This window comes from Ctenopharyngodon idella, chromosome 7 (assembly GCF_019924925.1).
Source record: "Ctenopharyngodon idella isolate HZGC_01 chromosome 7, HZGC01, whole genome shotgun sequence".
NCBI lineage: Eukaryota > Metazoa > Chordata > Actinopteri > Cypriniformes > Xenocyprididae > Ctenopharyngodon > Ctenopharyngodon idella.
The window spans coordinates 28,409,285-28,433,000 of NC_067226.1; the positions used below are offsets into that span (position 1 = coordinate 28,409,285).

General features: G+C 35.4%; 3 protein-coding genes across 5 annotated transcripts in view; 2 read left to right on the forward strand and 1 right to left on the reverse strand.

Annotated features, from left to right (window-relative positions):
* LOC127515291 (titin-like) overlaps positions 1–23,716 on the reverse strand; it is a 438,556-nt gene that overhangs the window by 401,164 nt on the left and 13,676 nt on the right. The window lies entirely within an intron of this gene.
* LOC127515321 (histone H2A-like) lies at positions 11,554–12,506 on the forward strand. The gene has a single exon (XM_051898841.1). It carries the CDS (start codon positions 11,631–11,633, stop codon positions 12,015–12,017), a length of 387 nt encoding a protein of 128 aa, XP_051754801.1. The 5' UTR covers positions 11,554–11,630; the 3' UTR covers positions 12,018–12,506.
* On the forward strand, positions 14,689–16,218 carry LOC127515329 (histone H2B-like). The gene has a single exon (XM_051898848.1). The coding sequence runs from the start codon at positions 15,125–15,127 to the stop codon at positions 15,497–15,499; it is 375 nt and encodes a 124-aa protein (XP_051754808.1). The 5' UTR covers positions 14,689–15,124; the 3' UTR covers positions 15,500–16,218.

Below are 23,716 nucleotides of genomic sequence, written 5' to 3' on the forward strand. Positions count from 1 at the left end.
ATGAATAATGTTGTGTTTGCTGTTTTAAAAGAACATCCTTGGAAAGTGGGAAAGTTTTGTAGCCTGTCCCACAGTTATTGTTCCTAACTTTTCTCTTTTATCTAAAGGTTATGCAGGTATTAATGTTTAAACACTTTCAAAACAATGTTCATGAAATTGACACATATTGTCATTAGTATTTGATGAATGTTCTCATAATGTTGGCAGAAAACATTCTTTGAACAACATTCTTCAAACGTGTATTAAAAATGAACGATCACTAACTTTTTGGCTTAAGCCTTTCATGCATGAATTATTAATTCACAAAGTAATGTTTTTTAATGTTTGTTTTTATTTTTAAACAAGTGAAAGTGCCAAAACTTTTTTTTCAATATATTTTATTTTGAGGGAGTTACATATCTGTCCACTGCAGTGGATACCACACATCAGCGGTATAAAAAGTGATTCAACAGAACTCATTGTTTGGTCTGAAAAAAAACGAAAACAAAACAAAAACAACACTCTTAAAACAGATGTGTTAAAAACAACACAACCTGTGTTATATCTTAACACACCCGTGTGTCTAGTTAAGGACAACACATTTTGTGTTACTTTTAACTCAACCATGTGTTATTCCTGCTCATTTTCTACACACTAATGTGTTATATTTAGACAATTTGTGTCAATTATGTACACAAAATGACACAAAACGTGTCACAAAAAAAAGTGTTATTAATTAACATCCTTTTTGAGAGTGAAAACATGTTTTTAAAACATTTACTAAGAGCAAATGTTATGAATACACATAAGAACATTAAATACCAACAACAATAGAGAGGAAAAAAAAACATATTCTATGTCTCGAAAATCATTTTATTAATTTAAAAATGGCCAACTTTTATTTAAAACAATTAAAACCAGTATATACTTAGTATAATTTGATTTGCCTTCTTCCACCAATAAAACTATTAATAAAATAGGTATTATTCATTTAAAAATGTCCACTTTTATATGACCTAATAAATAAATACTGTAAGCATTGAAATAAATTATAAAATCTGAAGACTATTTAAAATAGTTTTTAATAAAACTATTCAAGTGTAAATTATATAATAATTTTAACTAAAACATACAAAATAAGGCAGAATCTAAATATAGGCCCAATCGGCACAATATACCCTTTGGCACATAACGTTCGGAGTGGACAGATGTATTTTCGGTCACAGAAAAAAAAATGTACAAGAAAAAAATATGATTAAAATCTGGATAAAATCTTATTTCACTGAAAAACAGTTTTGTACCTGTCTTTCTAAGAATAAAAGGATTTAACACTTATTCCTGAGGTACTTGGTGCATCTCCTCTTCTCTTCGCTATTTTGAATGTATGATGCAATATCTCAAAACAACAAAGAGATACAAAGACAATATTTAAATGGAATTAATGCTTTGGGGGTTCACCACTTGGTGGTTGGGACATGGTACAACAACTTAAATGGTTCAAAATGGCTTCCAAATATCTGTCCACTCTAGTGGACTCCATGCATGAAAGGGGTTTTAAACAATGGCTTAATGTTGGATGTTACAGCAAAATCCCCCGTGTTGAATGAACAGAGATCAGTGTGACAGTTACTGATGAAAGACAAACTAACAAAAATCAAGGGTTAAGAGCCCGACTAAAGCAAACACATTTAAATGAAATCTTCAACATCTAAACCTCTGTGATTTCTCAATAAGAACTTCTGTAGATGAAGACAGAAATACAGTCAAACTTTAATCACTTAATTATCTCATTAACTGCAGTTGCTTCAGTGTTACTTTGACACTCTTGGCCTCATATAGACATCGATGTTCATTTAACACTGAGGATTTTGCTGTGCATCACGTCACTATAAGGTTCTCCATTGTAATAATTAGTAAAGTTTCCGAGGAGGACTTTACTGTGAAGAATGTTGAGTTGTTAATAAAAAAAGTTGAAATAATGTTTCAGGAAAATCAAACATTTAAATGACATTCAAAATTAAGGAAACTGGACATTTGAACGTTTCCAAAACCAAAACAGAATGTTTGGAAAACCTTCTAAGAACAAATATTTGTTATCTGGGAACACATTCTGGTCTCGGTCTCAGTTTGTGGTCTCGACTACAACAACAATTATCTGTAAGTCACGTCATTCTCTCTGACTTCAGTACAAAACTCATCTGTATTGAACTCTCTCACTCAAGTCCTTTTCTATTCTCATCATATTGTGACTATAACCGTTATCCATAGTGACAGTGACTAAAGTAAATATCAAAGACCCCCATAACACAGAAAATCACAATTTACATGATTTTATAATAAACCAGAACCTCCACAAAACACATGTATAGTAACTGAATAATGACTAAAAATTAATTTCTTCAGTTCCTTATAACAACAGATGTGGTTGATAAGTGTTAAAATATTAATTTTAAGTGATCATTCAACAGATCTGAATATGAACACTCACCTGATACAGTCAGTGTAACAGCAGCACTGATGTCTGTCTGTGAGTCTGATCTCACTCCTCTACAGCTGTATTCACCACTGTGAGACACTTCAGCTGTGAAACTGAACTCTGCTGTTGTTGTGTATGGATAGAAAGGGTTTCCATATTTAAACCACTGAATGTTTCGTCCTCCCTGTAAGTCACATGTGAGAGTGACTGTCTCTCCTCTGAACACACGCTGATCTGGCGTCACCTTCACTACAGGTTTTACTGATAAACATAGAAGTAAATATTGAAAAGCATTGCAGTATCAAGATCACAGTCATGAACTCAAAACATCCTTAGGAGAAAAACACTATTAAATTAAAAATCTAGTTTGCTTGTAAATTGTAATAATTACATCAAAACTGTATGTAAGTATTGGTAAAAACTAAATGAAACTGATATATTTATACAGTCTGTCCTTTGTATTATTTTTCTACCTGCTCTGACCAGTAGATGGTGCTGTTTATAGTCAGAATGTTTTAAAAGATATGAAAAGAAATTGGGAACTTCTAGTGTCTGTTCTCAAGCCTTTATCTCTCCCAGCCCTTCAAACCAAACCATACTGAATGAATAAAGCTAAGCATAGTTGGTGCACAAGATCTTAATGACACAGTCATTGATTACAGTGAACATTACAACTGCAGCACCTCAGAGACTTGAACAAAACTCTCACTGTGCAGAACTCATTTCTGTTTTATACAGTGGATTATGATCTTTTGAAATCAATGTCTGACTGAACTATGTTACAACTGCAAGACTGTTTGAATAAATATCAGATTTCTGTAATGTTTTTTGCAGCATAAGGAACTACAGTCAGATGATTCTGTGAAATGTGCAAAACATGGACATAAAACATCAGCAAAGAGGGAGAACAATTGTCTTGATGTATCCATGTAGACAAATAAACAACTATAACACAATTCACATTAGTTTAAAAAAAAAAAAAAATCAATTTTACTATAGTACTGCACAGTACCTTGATTGAGTCCAGAGTGGATGAAGGACATCAGCACTAAAAGCAGAAGAAACAAAGATATGAAGCATTTCCATTCATTCAACACAATGTAAATCACACACTGAAACATGTCTAGAGTTTATTCTACATGAACTGAAAGTGTTTTTCTATTCTGATGCTCATCCAGGTGAGAACTGATGGTTTATTCTCCAGCATTTAACATCACCACACACAATGACTTCACAGGACTCATGAACTGATACGAGAGTCGATTCACTGATGATTCACTGATGATTCACTGATGCTCAACAACAGAGAAGCAGTTTGAACCACTGAGCTTCACAACATTCAACATATGATGTTATTCTCATCAACTAATGCTTCTGCAATGTAGTCCTTTGCTTGTTTTGTGTTTCTGAAGTTTCATATGCGTTTTGCTTCTTGTATTTTGCTTTTTATTTCTATTTATCAATTTTATATAATTCCCTGTTTGCTCATTTAAAAACAAACAAACAAAACAAACAAACATGAAAGACACTATAAAAAATGTATATAGAAGGATGCATTTACATACATGTTAAAAGCAAATATTAACATTAATGTTTCACACCACCGGTTCTTCACTGGAACAAAACAAGCTACAGAAGTCAACACCAAATTAGCTCAAAGTGTTTGAGACACACAACATCACTTCCTGTTTGACTTTGACACCATCAAATTCATTGTGACTTTACAGCGGCTGCAAAAATTATTTGGACACTTAGACACTGGTTTCACGGACAGGGCTTAGATTAAGCCAGAATTACCCCTTATTTCAATTAGGACCTTTAAGTAGCTTTTATAAACGTGCCTTAGAAAATCATATATGCATCTTGAGACAAAACAATGACACTGACATATTTTAAGATATGTTGGTGCAAGTTGCTTTTAGTTCAAACAGCTCAAACATGCATTTTAGTCTGGGACTAGCTTAAACCTTGTCTGTGAAACCAGAGGAGAGTGTTTTTATAGAACAGCTCAGATTAAATGAAGCAAACCCAGTTCAGTAAAGTGAACCAGAAAGAGAAGCAGCTGCAAGTGACCTCAATGCTTTTGATGTTCACAATGTAAATGGACTTAAAAAAAGGACTCAATCGAATCACAAAAGTAAACTTGTTTCAATATTGTAGATTTAATTATATATATTTTAAATGTGGCCTAAGAGCATTTTCACACCTAGTTTATTGGAGCGCCTCGGTTAGAAATAATTCATACGTCAACACAATAGATGATCTCAGTTCACCCTAAAATGACACAAAAACAAGCCATATTCAGAACACATTATTTTAATGTGGGTGTTGATTGCTTGGGGTGCTCAAACATTTGTGTTGACGTATGAATTATTTCTAACCGAGGCGAGAGCACTTGGAGCGCTCAAAAAAACTAGGTGTGAAAATGATCTTAAACCACATTTAAAAATATATCAATTTGCAATGTATCAAAACAAGTAACATTTAAATAAATATAACACAAACAGAATATGAATGAACAAATATGTTTAATATGAAGACAAAAGTCTGACTGTCAATCATTGGTGGAACATGAAACCTGTGGTTATTCTGTTTGACACCCGTCTGAACTGACTTCATACAACCACTAAAAATGAAGTTCAGACCAAGTGGTTAAAAATAACTGAAAAGTGTCTCAGAAAAGAGAAGTTTGTTCTGAGAAAAGCTTGAGCATCATTTGTTGGTTGATGCCACTTGGTTTGATAAACTGTGTCCATATGACAATAAGTGGCCAAATACTTTTTTGCAAATCATTTTCTATAAGAAAGAATAGAGAGAATGAAAAGTGTTAGAAAAGCTGATTGTGTGTTTAGTAGGGTTATAACTTTTTGACTATTTTTCAAATAAAAGATTTCCTGTATCATAAATCGATGGCATTTTTATCTTAATAATAATAATAATAATAATAAGGCCCTAATTTCTCTAAGTTAAAAAAAGGGACAGCCCAGATAAAAAAAATTGGAACAAACATATAACAAACAACTTTTAAAACTTTCTAGAACTTTCTGGGACTTTTTTTCTTTTTCTTGGTGTATATATGTATATATGTGTATATATAATATATGAGAGAAGGACAGAGAGAGAGAGAGAGAGAGAGAGAGAGAGAGAGAGAGAGAGAGAGAGAGAGAGCTTTATGAGCAAATAACTCAACTTGATACTTTTTAATATTTGTTTCAGTAGCAATATATAATGTCGCACAAGATAAGTGATACTACCACCAAGTGAGATTTCAGCAATCACATTAAAGAAGAGGAAGTGTGTGTTTAGAAGAAAAGTGCAGAATGCCACTCTAAATACAAATTATTGGACAGTACCAGTTTCTTGGAGCAGAAATCAATGGAAGAATAAATTAAAATTATGGAAGAATAAATTGAATGTGTCGGATCAAGTGATACAAACAAAGCTTTTTTAAGGTGCTGAAGATTAATGATGAGTGTGTCAGGAGGGGAAATATGATGTCCTGAATGAAATTTTTGATATCATAAAAGTAAACGGCCGATGGTGCGATCAAAGTGATGGAGGAAATGTATGCTGTCTGCAGAAACACAGACTAACTGCATCTTCGATTTATTCTGAGCAATAAGCAGTGATGTTCAGTACACTGTACAAGTATTAGGACATTTGTCAGCTCTTTCTTGTCATAATATGTGCAATATGCATATTAAATAAAGCTCCAAATGCCAAAAACTTTTTTTTTTTTTTTTTATTTAGGGGTCACCTTTTCTAAAAGGATATTGAAATGAAAGTTAATTTCTTTGTTTTTAGGCAAAAGTTCATCGAAATAAAGAACAGGAAAACAAAGTTGTATTAAAGTTATAACTCTAGTGTTCAATCGCTGTTCTCAAGCTCTCTGAGCCTCTGATGGAGAGTTTATTTAAAGATACAGAAACACACAACACTAACTCATATTAACACAAATACATCTAATAACTACTTGAAATATGAAGAAAGAGTATTACAACAAAAACAAGCAAAAAATGTGTGCGTACAGGGCTAACATTTTCACATGCATTATCACACAGATAACTGAAACAATGTATTAAAAAAGGGTGAAACAATGTATTAAAAAACTATATAGAAGATATTATAGAATATGATCAAATACTCACAGATGAGAAGCAATGCACTGGACCCCATACTGTCACATTATCGACTGTTTTCTGTGTGCTAAAACAGACACTTCCTGTGTTTGAAAGAAGTGATGAGGGAGGAGGAGACAAAACTCTACTCAGAAACGCAGGGAGAAAGAAAAGAGAGATTCATTCTAAGATATTTAGCTACTAATGTAGTGTGTTCAAGTAGTTACAGCTCTGTTCATCTTGAAAATCCTATTTTAGAGAAGTTCTAACAGTGACTGTTCTCACACTGCGTTATTTTGTTCATTCACACTGCCACAGTCACACCACAGACAGACAGTGATAAAGGGAAATCACCACATGACATCTAATGTAGGTCTACTCATGTAAGGCCCGCTCTACATCATTATCTACATTATCAGTTAATGAAATATATATTTTTTATACCATAAATTTATGTTCAGTTTCATAAGACCTAAAATGTTGCTACCATTTATTTATTTATTTATTTATTTATTTATTTATTTATTTATTTATTATTTTTTATTTATTTATTTATTTTACTGTAAAGTGCTGCCAGGTTGTTGTTTTTTTTAAATATATTTATTACTTGTTATTACTAGTGTGGGCACCTGAAAAAAAAAAAAAAATGTCACCAAGTTCTTCAAATCTTTAAAAAATTCCAGTCTGGTTTCAGAACACGACACAGCACTGAATCCGCTCTGCTGAAAGTACAGAACGATATTCTCTTGTCCCTTGATGCGAAAAAGCCTGTGCTGCTGGTAATGTTGGACCTTACTGCAGCATTTGACACCGTGGACCATTCAGTCCTACTGAGACGTCTGGCCCAACAGGTTGGCCTTCAGGGAACTGTGCTGCAGTGGTTTAGGTCATATTTAACAGATAGGACATTCTCTGTTATGATTGATGACCTTTCCCCCTCTTCAGTTCCTATGACCTCTGGTGTGCCACAGGGATCCATTTTGGGCCCTGTTCTATTCTCTCTGTATATGCTGCCTTTAGGTTCAATTATTTCAAATCACAATGTGTCCTTCCATCTGTATGCAGATGATTTACAAATCTATCTGCCAGTTGTCCCCAATTCTTCTGACAGTCTTGAATCCATAAACAGATGTTTAGATGACATCAAATTGTGGCTGTCTCAGAACTTTCTTTGTTTGAATGAAGACAAAACAGAATGTATTGTTTTTGGCACATCCGACCTGCCCAGCGTCTCAGCTCCTGGTCTTGTCACGTTGTGAAAAATTTGGGGGTGAAATTAGACAGCAGTCTAAAATTTGATAAGCAAATTGATTCTGTGGTCAGGGCAAGCTTCTTTCAGCTCCGCCTCCTAGCAAAGGTTAAACCCTTCTTGAGCCGTTGTGACTTGGAGAAAGCTATCCATGCTTTTGTTAGTTCCCGCATAGACTACTGTAATGCGCTCTATGTGGGAGTTAACCAAGCTGGTCTTCACCGTTTGCAGCTTGTGCAAAATGCTGCGGCCCGCCTGCTCACTAACAGTCGGAAACACGAGCACATCACACCTGTCCTATGCTCCCTGCACTGGCTTCCTGTCCAGTTCAGAATTCATTTTAAAATTTTGACATTTGTTTTTAATGTAGTCAATGGCCTTGCACCTTCCTATTTGTGTGAGATTTTGAGCCCTAACGATCTACGATCTGCTGGGCAACATCTGCTGGAGGTCCCCCGGTTTGTTCAAAGCCAAACTTAAAACCCCCTTATTTGGAATGGCTTTTAACAATTAGTGGCCTTGTGACACTTCTCTTTATTTTAATGTTGTAATGTGCTCTGCTGACCTATTTGTACTATTATTTGTTATTATCATTATTTTTTTGTTGTTGTTTTGTTTTTAATGTTGTACAGCACTTTGGTCAGCTTTGGTTGTTGGAAGGTGCTATAGAAATAAAGTTTGATTGATTGATTGATTGATTGAAGTTCTGAATTTTCTTAATGTGACATTATTATTTTGGGAACTCGTCAAAGGCATTTCTGTTCCCCAGCACCTCCGTATGGCCCTCAATATAACAGGCCTAGATTTGATGGACCTAAACAAATGGTTGGAGTAATGGAAGCTACTAACCCTAAAATAAGGGAGCCATGACTTTTTGTGGTAAAAAAAGAAAGTTGACAGGACCCTGGAAAAATGAGTCCTGACCTTTTAAAAAAGTTTACTTAATGTGTGTTAACAGACCCTGGAACATACATGCTCCCGTTGACCAGCGATCTGCAAAGTCGAGTAGCACGATTGTGTTCCTTGCTGCTAATAAAGTGGATGCATTTGAAATAGCTTGTTTGTTTAAAGCTTGTTTTACATGAAGATTGATAGAATAAACAAATAATTGTATCTATCATTATTAAATCTATCATTAACTAAATCTATCTATCTATCATTCCTGTCCTTGATTCTGATTGGTCAATAGTTGTCACAATAAAACACGGCTATGACGCTTTACCCAACTGTTCTGTGTATCACTACACAACACCCTTAAAGACAGTCTTAGCCGCCATCTAATGGCGTAATAATGTAACCTCTGTTGCTGTTCACGGTCAGGGACTATTTTTTCCGGCAGAAGGAAGGCTCATAGTAAGAGTTTACTTCATGAAAGTTGCATTGTGACATACTTTTGGTTTTAATATTTGTATTGTGTGGTAACCGTTTTATAAAAGCAATACTCAAGGCTAGTGCTGTATCGTGAATAAGTCACTCCGCTTCGCATCGTGCCTACAACGCCCTTCAGCCGTGACTTATTCACGATACAGCACTAGCCTTGAGTACTTTATTGCTTACTTAAATTCCGGCAAAATTCAACTGCTTTGCTGTCACCAAAGTGATTTTGTATGCATCACCATATTACACCTTGAAGACTTTGCAGCAGTTTGTCAACATTTGAAGCCCAGTCTGATTGTTTCTATAGAAATATATAAGGAAAGTAAACAAAGAAATTCATTATAGGATATTTCACTTCTCTTTTACTACATTCAAACTATCAGAGCCTCAATATGAACTCACATGAATAACTTATTTTTTTGTGGGTGTGAACATTCACTCAAAATGAAATGAAATGTCGAGGATTTTAACTGTGACAATATGATTGACAGGCCAGTTTACGGTCAGGATGTGACAAGGAGCAACCATTAAAGACGCAATTGTATGACGAGATAGTATGTCCCAAAGTTGTGTACTCTTTTGCTACACTCAAAATTATGTACTTTTTCTTCACAAAAAGAAGACACACTTTTAGGGTGTAGTATAAGCAGGTGAATTGGGACGCAGCTCCAGTGCCGAATTTGTGTGTTCCTTAACCAGAGCTCAATCCCATATTGTCACACAATGTCGATAATGTGATTTTGATTTTGAAATGTAAGATTTGATTTATATTGGATAGATCATTGATAATTGGCCACAACAAGATTTGAAACATGTTAATTTCCTTTCTAAAAAGAGTGTAGTTTACAAGTGAGAAGTGGTGCTTCATCCAGGCCTTCCTGAACACAGACAAGATTACTAAAAAAGGGAAGTAAATGAAAATTAGACAGACATTCTGTGAATCTTTGCTCTTGTGATAGCATTTTGAGGTTTATGAAACTAAAGATGCAGAAAAAGCATAAATGTTTCCTCTACTATGGTTAAGCAGAAACAGAGCAGAAGTCAAACCACAACTGAGTTCAACTCTTAAACTAAAGATGCTCTCTGTCATTTCCTTAGTAAAGCAGCTAAAAATAACAATGCACAAATGACAATATACATCTTCAATGATGAGATAAACGAAGCCCCTGCAACACGTGAAAATGTACGTGATGTGTTTTGCTGTAACTATGAATTTTTATTTTTTTTTAAAAAGTTAAACCCACTATATAAGAGCAGCTGCTTTGAGAAACAACCTGCGAAATGCTTTGACTTCCGCTACAAGGTACTATTGCTAAACCACCAGAGAGAAACATTTTCATTTGTATGGTTGTATCTCTCTTTCTCTCTCTCTAGGCTATATATATATAATGTGTGTGTGTGTGTGTGTGTGTGTGTGTGTATATATATATATATATATATATATATACACACTGTATATAAAGGTAAAACAACATAATACAGCGCTAAAAGAAGCAAAATCTTATGGCCTTGGTGGAAACAGTGTGTCGTTCTGAACTGAGTTATAAAACGTTTGCATCTTAGGAAGATACACAGACAGATGTGGCATGTGCTTCAAGCAGCCCAAAACAACTTCTAAATGAAACACTCCACAAGTCCCTCAGCGATCTTTCTTTTATTAAAGCCACTGTCAAAGTGCTAATTCAACACATGGAGAAAACTTGTGTATGAATATGATGTGTATGTTGTACCACTTCACTTTTGCTCCAAACATGAGCAGAGAAAACACGCGAGTGACGCGACCAAATCGGCCAAGAAGAAATCGGCAGCTAAACGCAACTTTTTTATTTATTATAAGGAACTAATTATAAGGACACTTCCCTTACATCCAGCAACTCCAAAGCCCTTAAAACTCTCATTGTGTCATTTGTATGATATTTTCCTGATTTTGTAGCCTGCAATTGTACTCTCAGTTGTATTTACTCCTGGCATTCATTATGTATGTTCTTAGCAATGCAATGCAATAATAATAATAAAACAGCTAAACGCAAGAGAACAGCGTCGGAGAGCTCATCGTCAAGGCTGTGTCCGCATCTAAGGAGAGGAGCGGTGTGTCCCTCGCCGCCCTGAATTTCTACATACATGTTTGTTTGCTCATACCAGTAAACTAAAACTATTCTGTTGCTGAAAATATACTATTATTCAAGACAAAATAAAGCCACCCATTAAAAGTAGGCCTAGCGGCATTAAATAATACTACGTAACATGAGGGTTGTCAGTAGCAGAAAGGGGGTTGGGTTTGGAGTGTGGAGGGAAGATCACTGATTGGCTGGGAATGTTTTCAGACTTCAGCCAATAGGAGACTGGCACGCTTTCTTTTAAAAGTCATCTCGCAACGGTTAACATCATTGTTTTTGTTACTTTTGATAGTCGGAAATAAACTATAACCACAATGAGTGGACGAGGAAAAACCGGTGGAAAGGCTCGTGCCAAAGCTAAGAGTCGCTCTTCCAGGGCGGGACTGCAGTTCCCCGTCGGCCGTGTTCACAGGCTTCTCCGCAAAGGCAACTATGCTCAGCGCGTTGGTGCCGGTGCTCCAGTTTATTTGGCCGCTGTGCTCGAGTATCTCACTGCTGAGATCCTGGAGTTGGCTGGAAACGCCGCTCGCGACAACAAAAAGACCCGTATCATTCCTCGTCACCTGCAGCTGGCGGTGCGCAACGACGAGGAGTTGAACAAGCTTCTGGGTGGCGTGACCATCGCTCAGGGTGGTGTGCTGCCCAACATTCAGGCCGTACTGCTGCCCAAGAAAACCGAGAAGACCGCGAAGACCAAGTAAACCGACTGGAGATTCTCTTCAAACCAAAGGCTCTTTTAAGAGCCACCCAATTTTTCCGTGAGAGACTGATTTCTTTAATCCAATCACTATTTAAGTTGATATCAGCCCAGCATACAATTAAATGCGTTGTTGTACTTTTTTCATTTTGTATAAATGGCTTTATTAACTTAATTAGATTTGCAAGTTCCAAGTATATGGGCCATTCCTGGGATTTGGTAATATTTCATCCTGGAATATTATAATAATAATAATAATAATAATTTTTGTTGTTGTTTTTTTGTATATATAATTATTTTTATTTATTTATTTATTTATTTTTTTTTTTTAAACGACATAGGTTCTTTAGAAACTTAAAGGATTAGTTCACCCAAAAATAAAATTGTCATTTATTACTCTCTCATTTCGTTTTACACCTGTAAGACCTTCGCTCATCTTCGGAACACAAATTAAGATATTTTGGTTTAAATCCGATGGCTCTGTGAGGCCTCCATAGGGAGCAATGACATTTCTTCTCAAGATCCATAAAGGTACTAAAAACATATTTAAATCAGTTCATGTGAGTACAGTGGTTCAATATTAATATTATAAAACGACGAGAATACTTGTTGTGCACCAAAAACACAAAATAAGGACTTGAACTGATTTAAATATGTTTTTAGTACCTTTATGGATTTTGAGAGAGGAAATGTCATTGCTCCCTATGGAGGCCTCACAGAGCCATCGGATTTAAACAAAAATATCTTAATTTGTGTTCCGAAGATGAACGAAGGTCTTATGGGTGTGGAACGGCATGAGCGTGAGTAATAAATGACAGAATTTTCATTTTTGGGTGAACTAACCCTTTAATTGTAGACTAACATCCTCAGACTCAACCTCCATAAAATAATATTTTCCCACCTCAGGCATTAAAGACCTTTTTATTAATAATAATAATATCAGATGTAAATGCCTTTATTCTCAACCCTGTAGGGACAAAAAGGAATTGGTTTTAAAAAGGTTTTACACAAAACTTGTTATAGAACAAACATCTATTTACTGCTCATATGTGTCCCTCATAACAGTTTAGTAACTACAAATGTATCATGATGATTTTTACATTTCCCCCCCAAAAGAATAGATGAGATTGTTACAGGGTTGAAGATTGTAATCGGTTTGAAGGGAGACATTGCCTTCACTTTTATGTTTTTAATTTTGTCTCTTTCTCATATTGTGCTCTTCTTTCTGGTTCAACATATCTGCTTATGTTGCTGTAATTTCTGACAGGGTGCTAGTCAGTGTTTAAGTGGACACATTACATCAAATATTCTATTTATAACAAAATTATGAGTTGTCATGATATGTAAGTATATCTTTACTGAAACCATGACTATTTTATATATATTTCAATTAAAATTATCCAGAAGTGAAAAACTCAACCCTGCCAAACCTGAAACTATTATAGATGTGAATTTATTTTAAGCACAAAATGGCCACTGCTCCTCATGCAGTGTAGAAGAGTAGACTGTATATGGCAGCAGTGAAATACTTATGGATTAAAATAATTTTGAAAAATTATGATTTTCCATCTTTATTTTATGTGATGTGGTGGAGTTGTTAAGCGTGATAGCGGTGAGACGCAAAACATCACTTTCACCAAGATATGTCCATTTATGTATGCTTGCTCTCTACATTTTCACAAAGGTAAGTTAGAGATTTCTGTTTTCTAAAGTAGCAAACATTATATCAACGCATTGTTTTGGATTATATGTGCTATGAAACAACAATCAATTAATGGAATTTAAACTGATCCCTTTACTTAAATATGTCTATATTTTTTAATTCTTACAATTTTGCTAAGGATTTTTAAATTTTCATTTTATATAGTTAGTTATATAGTATGACATTTTTCCTCAGTATCCATACTGGACTAAAAATTTCTGACTACTTTTTACAGCAGTGGTCCTGTGTTATTTAGCTAAAAACCTTTTCAGGTCATTGCAGGTCACCCTGCTTAAAGATTATGGAGATGACCCCAACTGGACACCATCCCTACATCAGGGCCACACCAGCAGCTCCATCAGTCACACAAACCCCAAAGGATCTTTTAAGAGCCTCCTCAATAATTTTTTTTTTTTTTTTTTTTTGAAGGTCTTGTGAATAAAATAGTCTCTTTGTTTATTTTTATTTTTTCCTATTAATCAAATCTAAAAGCAAATTAATGGAAGTGAATAATGGTTTAATAATGGGTTTAGTGTCTTTCTATTTAGTTATATATATGTGTGTGTGTGTGTGTGTGTGTGTGTGTACTTACACTGAACACGCCAAAAGAAAGACCGTCACCGCCATGGATGTTGTGTACGCTCTGAAACGACAGGGACGCACCCTGTACGGATTCGGAGGTTAAATCATTCGTGAAGAAGGGAGAAAAAAAAGCCAACGGCTCTTTTAAGAGCCACCTACGTTTTTGCATAAAGAAGTTTTTTGGTGGTGAAATTAATTAGGCTTTATAATTTTATAGTAGCTTCATGATTGTTTTTTGTAAATTGTAAAGCAATTAAAACAGAGAAATTCGATATTTTATTCCATGTTTCTTCTATGTGCTTTGCAGTTAAACTACAATTTAATAGGTTCTTGAGCGCGTGGTTATTGTGCAGTTTTTGTTTTTCTTTAATGTAGTTTATTAACGCTTGTTCTTGCATTCATATATGCATGTCTTTTAATGTAAGTATAGTGTGTTCTTGATCACATTCACGTTGATTAATAAACAAGTTGTTTATGCTTCTAAATAAACGTTAAAATACAGAAACTCCAGCGTGCGTAGATAAAAAGCTTATTAAATTATTCACAATATTTCACTTATTCGTTCCGAAAAATGCGGGAAAATGAAACAGTCGGATGTGGGGGATGGTAGTTGTCGATGGGTGTGATTAACATTTAAAGCTTCTGATTGGCTCGCCTACAAGTCAAGGAACGTTTAAGGTGGCCAATGAAATCGTTCTATGGGTGGGGCCACAAAGACTCACAATCACAGAAGGCCGTTTTTCCATTTTGAAATTAGCATAGGGCAGTGTATAATAACCCGCCTCTAACACTGTTGTTTTTTTTTGTGTATCTTTAAGCGAAGCGTCATGCCTGAACCAGCGAAGTCCGCCCCCAAAAAGGGATCGAAGAAGGCTGTCACTAAAACTGCTGGCAAGGGAGGAAAGAAGCGCAAGAGATCCAGGAAGGAGAGCTACGCTATCTACGTGTACAAAGTCCTGAAGCAGGTTCATCCCGACACCGGAATCTCTTCCAAGGCGATGGGAATCATGAACTCTTTCGTCAACGACATCTTCGAGCGCATCGCCGGTGAAGCGTCTCGTCTCGCTCACTACAACAAGCGCTCCACCATCACATCGAGAGAGATCCAGACCGCCGTGCGTCTGCTGCTGCCCGGTGAACTGGCCAAACACGCCGTGTCTGAGGGCACAAAGGCTGTGACCAAATACACCAGCTCAAAATAAAGCGATGTCTGATCTGATCAGCGAACCCAAAGGCTCTTTTAAGAGCCACCCATGTTGTTTTTCAAAAGAGCCTTGATCTTACACTGTTGTCAAATCAAATAAAAGTGAAGGAACTGATATCAGTTCCTCAGTGTTTATTGCTGTTAATCATCAGTCTGGTTTAGCAAATGAATTACAATATATGGTTGCACTTTATTTTACAGTACGATTTTATAGTGTACTTCCCTAAGAAAATACTGGGTAATATAAAGTAACTATGTAGGTGGTTCATTATAAAATGTAATATTGTTAATGAACTTATTTTTTGTGGTCTCATATTTGTGTTTTGAGTTTACAATATGACACAATGTACATAATACTAGTGGGAACCATTCATGCAGAATATTGTTTTATGTGGGGCACATATTGGTGACTCACGTGATGCCTCGTGAGATATGCGAACAGCGCCATCTTTAGAAGCACATTTGCCACTGACGGGGTCGGTTGTGCTTTCTTTCGCTCTTCAAACGAGAGTGCTGTGTGGGCAGACTGAAGGGGAAGACATGTGTATCCCAAAAAAATCATTGTGCTTTGTGTTTCTACAGGCCTGTTTCTTCAGAATAAACATTCTGGGACGTTTTCCATCATTGTCTTCATTGAGAATAACAAAACACAACCAGAGTAAAACTGCTACAACTAGTTAGGGGTTGATTCAGGGGGACCTAGTCATTACCCAATTATTGTAATTACAATTTACTGTAATAATTACATTGTATGTACATGGGGATAGGGACTGTAAAATAAAGTGCTACTGAATATATAGATGTTTTATGACTGATGGGAGGAATTTTAGAACAGATAGTAGAAAAACTAAATTTTGATTGATTGTCTGTGTTATTCCAAGTAATTGTTTTATTTATTTTAAAACGAGTAAGATGAAATGTATTCATTCTAACAACATTTGATATTCAGCAAATGTGGTTTTGACATGCAAAACATTTTCAACATTTAGCTTTGAATATTGTTTTTCTTCTGCACAATCAGCTCTTTAGAAAGCCCTTATGAGACAGCAGCGATTCTCATCTGATTCTGAAGCTCTGATCCATCCGCTCCTGAAAATCCTCTCAGCACTACTGTTGAACTTGCAGCTGTAGAGGATGATGATGATGATGATGATCAATATTTGTGTGAAATATTTTCAATAAACAAATTATTTAAAGTTAAAGTAATTTATTGATTAGTCTGATAGTATAAGTCTTGTCATATTTATAGAACAGTTGTTGAAGTTCTGCTCTCTTAAAATGACACAATGAACCTGCTGTTCTTCATATTTAATACAGTTTTAATCTATCAGATATTAATGACGTCTCTGCTCCGCTTTTACTGACAATCAAGTTCATGTTTGTGAGAAACATCTGATAGATTAAATCATCACAGCGGAAAAAACATTTCTCATGCTGTTATAACGGCTGTAAAATATGTTTTATTTAGTAGTTTTGTTTGTCCTTGAGAGTATTTAAAGGGAAACTATCAACAAAGAATATGAATGATGAAATGCTTTCAAAATATTTAATTTCAAAAATTGCAAAAAAAAATAAAAAATAAATAAATAAATAAAATAAGCAGTTATTTGTTTATACAGAACATAAAGAATAAAACAACGGTAACACTTTATTATAGGGAACACAAACTTTTAACTACGACTTTTCCCTCAATAAACTCCTAATTTAGTTAATTTAGTATTAATAGTTAGTAAGGTAGTTGTTAAGTTTAGATATTGGATATGATTAAGAATGTAGAATAAGGTCATGCAGAATAAGGCATTAATATGTGCTTAATAAGTATAAATAGCCAATATTCTAGTAATATGCATGCTAATAAGCAACTAGTTAAAATACCCTAAAATAAAGTGTTACCAAAACATCTTTACTAATTACTCAAACAACTGATGTAGAACAGGCATCAGTATCATTGTCAAGCTTTCACTATTGGAAGAACAATAACAGCACAAACATCCCTGAACCTTGATTTTTAAGGTTATGACAAATATATTACAAATTTCAAACCGCAATATTTTCAAACCGTGTTCAAGGAAAAATAAATGCTGACAGAACATTCAAACATGTTGACAGAATTAACAGTATTTTTAAACATGTTGACATCAGATTCAATTTTCTTCTTCTGTTACGGCGTACTGACTTTGGTCTTAAGCAGATGAAACTGAAATAAAGCATTGCTTCCATGAATGACCATCATCTGTTGAAAATATTGATCTATATAAAAAGACAAACATGGCATGTCTGTCCATGAGGGATTATGTGAATTTATTAGGGAAAAGACATTTAGAGAGAGAGAGAGAGAGAGAGAGACAGAGGGGGGAAAATGTATGTGTGTATTATATGTATTTTATTTTATTTATATATTTATTTTAAAAGATATTCTTAGATACAGCATACTAACATATTCTAATATATTCTTCTTGATCTGTCATTTCAATATATAATGTTTGTCTTATATGAAATAACAAAAGTGATTAATTAATGGGCTCATATTCCTTAAAAACAACATGTTGGAATATTTAAGGACTGAGGTCCTCCATTTCTGGTATTAAGAGCAAACAGACTTCAAAACAGAAATTCAGAATTCTGACATTATAATAATAACAAGAAACATGGAATGTAAGAGATTTGTCCACTGGCTGCTCAATTGGATTTAGAGAAATTGTTCTTTCAACCAAACTAGAGATTCATAGACACGATCAAATCTATAAAAACCAGGAAAGTTTAAATTTGGTTAAAAATCCAAAAAGATATGGTCTCTCCACAGACCGTCACATATTCTTGTGTGATACATATTTACCCCTGCGGCTGAATCTCCCTATTACAATGAAGAAACCTTTTCCATCCTGCAAGATGAGGTCTTCCGTTTCCAGACAAAAAGAAATGTGTTAATGTGTGGTGATTTAAAGGCCAGAACTGGAAATAAACCAGACTTTGTTGAACACAGGGAGACAAATATATTACAAACACCAGCCACCCTCTGCTCTCATACCACCTGAGAAATAATTATGACAAATTCACAAGCAAAAGGGAAAAGCCTACTAGACCTCTGTCATTCTTTGGGCCTGTATATAGTGAACAGTCACATACGGGGAGAGTCTTTTCGCTGTTACACCTTTAATTCTTGTCTGGCTAACAGTACAGTAGATTATTTCATTACAGACATTGACCCAGTGCATCTCAGAGCATTCACAGACAGTCCTCAAACACCTCTGTAAAATTATACTATATCTAAAGTTATAAACTCAAACCAATGAATCATGCAGACAGACCTCTCAATTACAAAGGCTGCAACAATCCTACAAGTGGACAAAAAGTTAAATATTCTGTTCGATAATTGATATAAGATCGCAGAACTTTCTCAAAACGCACCAAATCCTGGAGAAAAGTCGAACTGGATTTCTGCCCAAACACAGAACATCTGACCACATTTACACTCTCCACACCATCATTGATAAACACGTACACCAAAACCAAAGTCTTTGCTTGCTTTTTTGACATTGAGAAGGCATTTGATTCAGTCTGGCACAAAGGACTCTTCCTAAAACTACTGGAAAAAGGGATTAGCAGGGAAAACATTTGATTTAATCAGCACCATGATTAAAAACAATACATTTGTTGTAAAAATAGGGAACAAATGAACAGAATTTTTCTCTCAACAATGAGGAGTTGGACAAGTTTGCCCATTGACCCCCACTCTATTTAACTCCTCTTTGCAGATGATTTAGTCATTCTGTCAAAAACAAAAGAGGAGCAGCTCATTGACATCATAGAGAAATTCAGTCAAATGTGGACTCTTAAAATTAACCTAGCAAAATCAAAAATAATCAGAACAGATCCAGGTGAAGGGAAAATAAATACACCTTTAGAGCAGGAAACCAGGTCATCCAAAACATCCACAAATGCACCTATCTGGGACTCAAACTAAGTTCAACAGGAAACTTCAATCTGGCTGTGAAAGAACTGAATGCAAAAGCAATGAGGGTCTTCTACATGATTAAAAATACAATTCAATATGAAATTCCAATTAAAACCTGGCTAAAAATAATTTAAAAAATAAATAAATAAATAATCAAACCAATTGCTCTGTATGGGCAGCAAGATATGGTGACCCCTAAAAACCCAATTTTTTTTCTAAATGGGAAAAAGAGGAAATCGAAACTCTGCATACCCAAATTCATAAAAAGCATCCTAAAAGTAAACAGAGTGACACCAAACAAATCATGCAGAGCTGAATTAGGACAATACCCCTTATTAATCAGTATCCAAAAATGATCTCTGAAATTCTATCAGCACCTAAAATGCAGTGGACCGAGCTCATACAGACTGAACCCTGCAGTACCAGGAGCAGAACCTGCACACGAGCCCCTGAAACTACACCTAAACCAGCACAGCACAATCTGACCCAATCAAATTATACAATTACAAAAACAATATTACATTGCCTACTGGAAAGATGCCACTAAATAAATAAATATATAAATAAAAAAAGATGGAACTCTATTTACATGTGAAAAGAGATTATAAACCAGCAGAAAACCTGAGCTGTGTGAAAGAGCTCAAACTGAGAAAGACACTGAGCAAATACAGTGTGATCAGTATCTGGCTATAGAGAGAGGACGACACAGACAGAGACTACAGCCGCGAGAGCAGAGACTGTGTTCACTGTGCTCTCAGAGAGAGGTGGAGACAGAAGAACACTTCCTGATATATTGTGATTACTATCACAACATTAGATCTGCCTGTCTCACAAAATGTCAATAAATAGCACCAAATTTTATGGCATTACCAAATTTAGAAAAAATAAGACATATTTTGGGAGAAAACAGCTTGATCACAACAGCAGCAAAATATGTAGCAGCCAAGATGTCACAAACCAAGAGAGTCAGCCAGCGGACAAAAATAAAGTCAGAAATATTCTTATCATGTCTGAATGTATGTTTAGTTTTTTTTTTTATATATTATGAATCACTGTCTTGTTATTTCTTGTTTATAAAAAATTTGTGTATTTGTATTTGTGTATTTATTTATTTATTATTTTTTTATGAATTATATAATCATTATTTTGTTCATTGCTCACTGTACAAGTAATGCCAATAAAGCTCATTTGAACTGAAATTGAATTGCGAGAGAGAGAGAGAGAGAGAGAGAGAGAGAGAGAGAGAGAGAGAGAGAGAGAGAGAGATCAGACAGAAGTTTTACCTCTTGCTCTGTAACATTTGTAAAGCAGCACGACTGTCGCTAACAGATACGGACAAGCTGCCAGAAGAAAACTGAGGATGTTGAAGACAGAAAACTGACCAGAACGTGACACTGAAAAACAGAAACACAAGAACATTATTGAGCAATATTACTGAGCTCTAACAGGCTTCAAAAAGTTTCTTGAGGAACCCAAGGTTTTGTGAGTGAATACAAAAGCTTTGAAATATTTCTACTCCAATCTCATATTATTCCACCACCATAGAGCTCTGTATTAAAGAGATAGTTCATTCAAAAAATTATATTCTGTCAAAATTTACTCACCCTCATATTGTTCAAACCTATATGAATTTCTTTCTTCTATTTTCACTTTCATTGTATGGACAAAAACACTGATACATTTTTTCCAAATATCTTCTTTTATGTTCCACAGAAGAAAGAAAGTCATGAGGGTGAGTAAATGATGACAGAATAGTATATTAATATAAGTTATTCATTTTAATGTTTAAGGGGTAAGAAAAAAAAAAAATTCTCCTCTTCAGACCAAAAATGACACTGACCACATATGAGCACAATCAGATTCATTCTTTGCTGCTTTTCAAATGAAGAAAAAAATAAAACACTCTTGATTTCATTGAATTGGACATTGTTTATAAGGTGTTGATTTCATTATATTTCAGTATATTTTGTGTGTGATTTGATAGTCACTTTCATTCATGTGAGTTATGTGAAACAATAAACACTGATGTCAATAATTGATTGTTTTCCAGAGACTCGTATATAATAATCATGTGGCGAATCTCATCAGATGCTCATGAATCAAATCAAATCATCTCACAGTTACAGACTCCAGTGACTCTCACCTCTGACTGAGATCCAGCTGTGGAGTGACTGTCCTCTCTCTGTTTTACAGTAGTAGAAACCCTCATGTGACTTTGAGACAGTAGTGATGCTCATCTCGCCTGTCGTCTGATTCTGGACCAGTGATCCGTCTTTATAGAAATCAGCGCTGAGGATCGGGGAGTTTGTAGATCGATGTAAACAGTGTAGAGTCAGAGTCTCTCCCTCAATCACAGGATCAACAGAACTCACCAGAATCACTTCACCATCTACAAACACAAGAAATGTGTGATTAATACTGTAGTTAGTAAGAACAGCAAAACAATACATTAGCAAAATACTAATATTATTAATTGCATTGTACTTTATGCTTCCTGCACTTTTAAAGTCATACAATGTTTTGTAAGGAAATATGCAAATTTTTAGAAAAAAGCAAACAATGAAGGTCTACCCCTGCATCAGTGGGGCAAAAGATCATAAAAACACAAATAAGACTGTATAAATTCATACGCATTATAGCCACCAATCTTCCAAAATATAAAATAGTTACAAATTGCCATGAGAGTGTTGATTGTGTATCAGATTTTTAACCACAGGCATAAAATCAGGTCCATTTTGCAGCTTAATCTGCCAGTTTATATTAGAAGAGACTGTCTGATGAACATGAAAAGTGACCAATCACATTTTGCTTTGCTTTTATGGACTATTTAGTGGTGCGCTTATAATAATAATAATAATAATAATAATAATAATAATAATAGATATATGTGGAAAAACTCATTCAAATAATTGTGCAGAAGTCAGCCTGTGATCAGCTGTACAGAAAACAATTAGTGGAAAATGTGTGTAGACTGTAATTAGAATTTAGATTATTACATTAGTAGATGATGTGATTAGAAACAGGACTCACCATGTACAGTGATGTTTCGAGGATGACGTTTCTCTCCAGATTCAGACTGACACCAGTACACTCCAGTGTCAGATGTGCTGAGAGACTCGATTACACATGCAGATCCTGATTGTGTTGAACAAGTTTTTATGTCTTTGTCTGTGTATCTTCTCACTGTCCATCCAGCAGAGTTACTCTGATCCTCACAGCTCAGAGAGAGAGAGTCAGATGAGAAGTGTTGACTTCTGCTGGGATTGATGACCAGAGACACTGAAGAAGAAACACCTGAAAAGAAGAAATTCTCATTCAAAACTGACAGCACAGAGACTGCAATGAAATACAAATATGGATGAGTACAAACATAAACACTCACCAGTGACCCACAGTGGCTGTGTGCTGCTGTTGTGTGTGTAATAGGCTGGTCGTCCTCTCTCTGCTCTGCACGTATAAACTCCTGTGTGCTGTAGAGCAGCAGGACTGAGAGTGTAAGATCCTCCAGCTCCTCTGCTGCTGTCTGACAGATGATCATGATCTCTGAACCAGCTGAACGTCCAGCCTGTAGAGGAGCCTGAAACCTCACAGATCAGAGTCACTGATTCTCCTTCAGTCAGCCACGGCTGTGGAGACACTCGCACTGCTGCCTGAGCTTCAGCTGAACAAAACATCATGAGTTACAGAGCCATAGAGAAACTGATGGAGAAGCTGAACACAACAAACACAAACTCACCTGATACAGTCAGTGTAACAGCATCACTGCGCGGAGAGATCTGAGTGTTTATCTGTCCTGTACAGGTGTATTTACCACTGTGAAAGTGATCAACACTGCTGATGTTCAACTCTTGTGTTGAGCACAGACTGACAGCTTCACTGTGTTTCTGTTTATTGACTCCACTGGTGCAGCACTCTTGTTTTGTACATCGATTGGCAGAGTTTATATTCAAGTTGTTGGTTCCCTCTATTTCCCATCTGTATGTCCACTCAGTGTTTCCTCCCCACGTTATTTCACATCTGAGAGTGACTGTTTCTCCTCTGAACACTCGTTCATCAGGTCGTACCGTCAGCACAGCTTTAGGACTGTCTGCAACAGTGGATACAGAAGAGAAAAACTGCTGAAATACATATATTAGATTATAGCATTAAACAGATCTGAATATGAACTACATCAAAATGTTTGTAATTATTAGTGAAAACTAAAAACTAAAAACTTCAAATGTTGACATTCATATCCAGTCTATAAGTATGTTCTTTTAC

Excerpts from the sequence above, each read along its gene's own strand:
- LOC127515329 (XM_051898848.1), top strand. The coding sequence starts at position 15,125 with ATGCCTGAACCAGCGAAGTCCGCCCCCAAAAAGGGATCGAAGAAGGCT.
- LOC127515321 (XM_051898841.1), top strand. The coding sequence starts at position 11,631 with ATGAGTGGACGAGGAAAAACCGGTGGAAAGGCTCGTGCCAAAGCTAAG.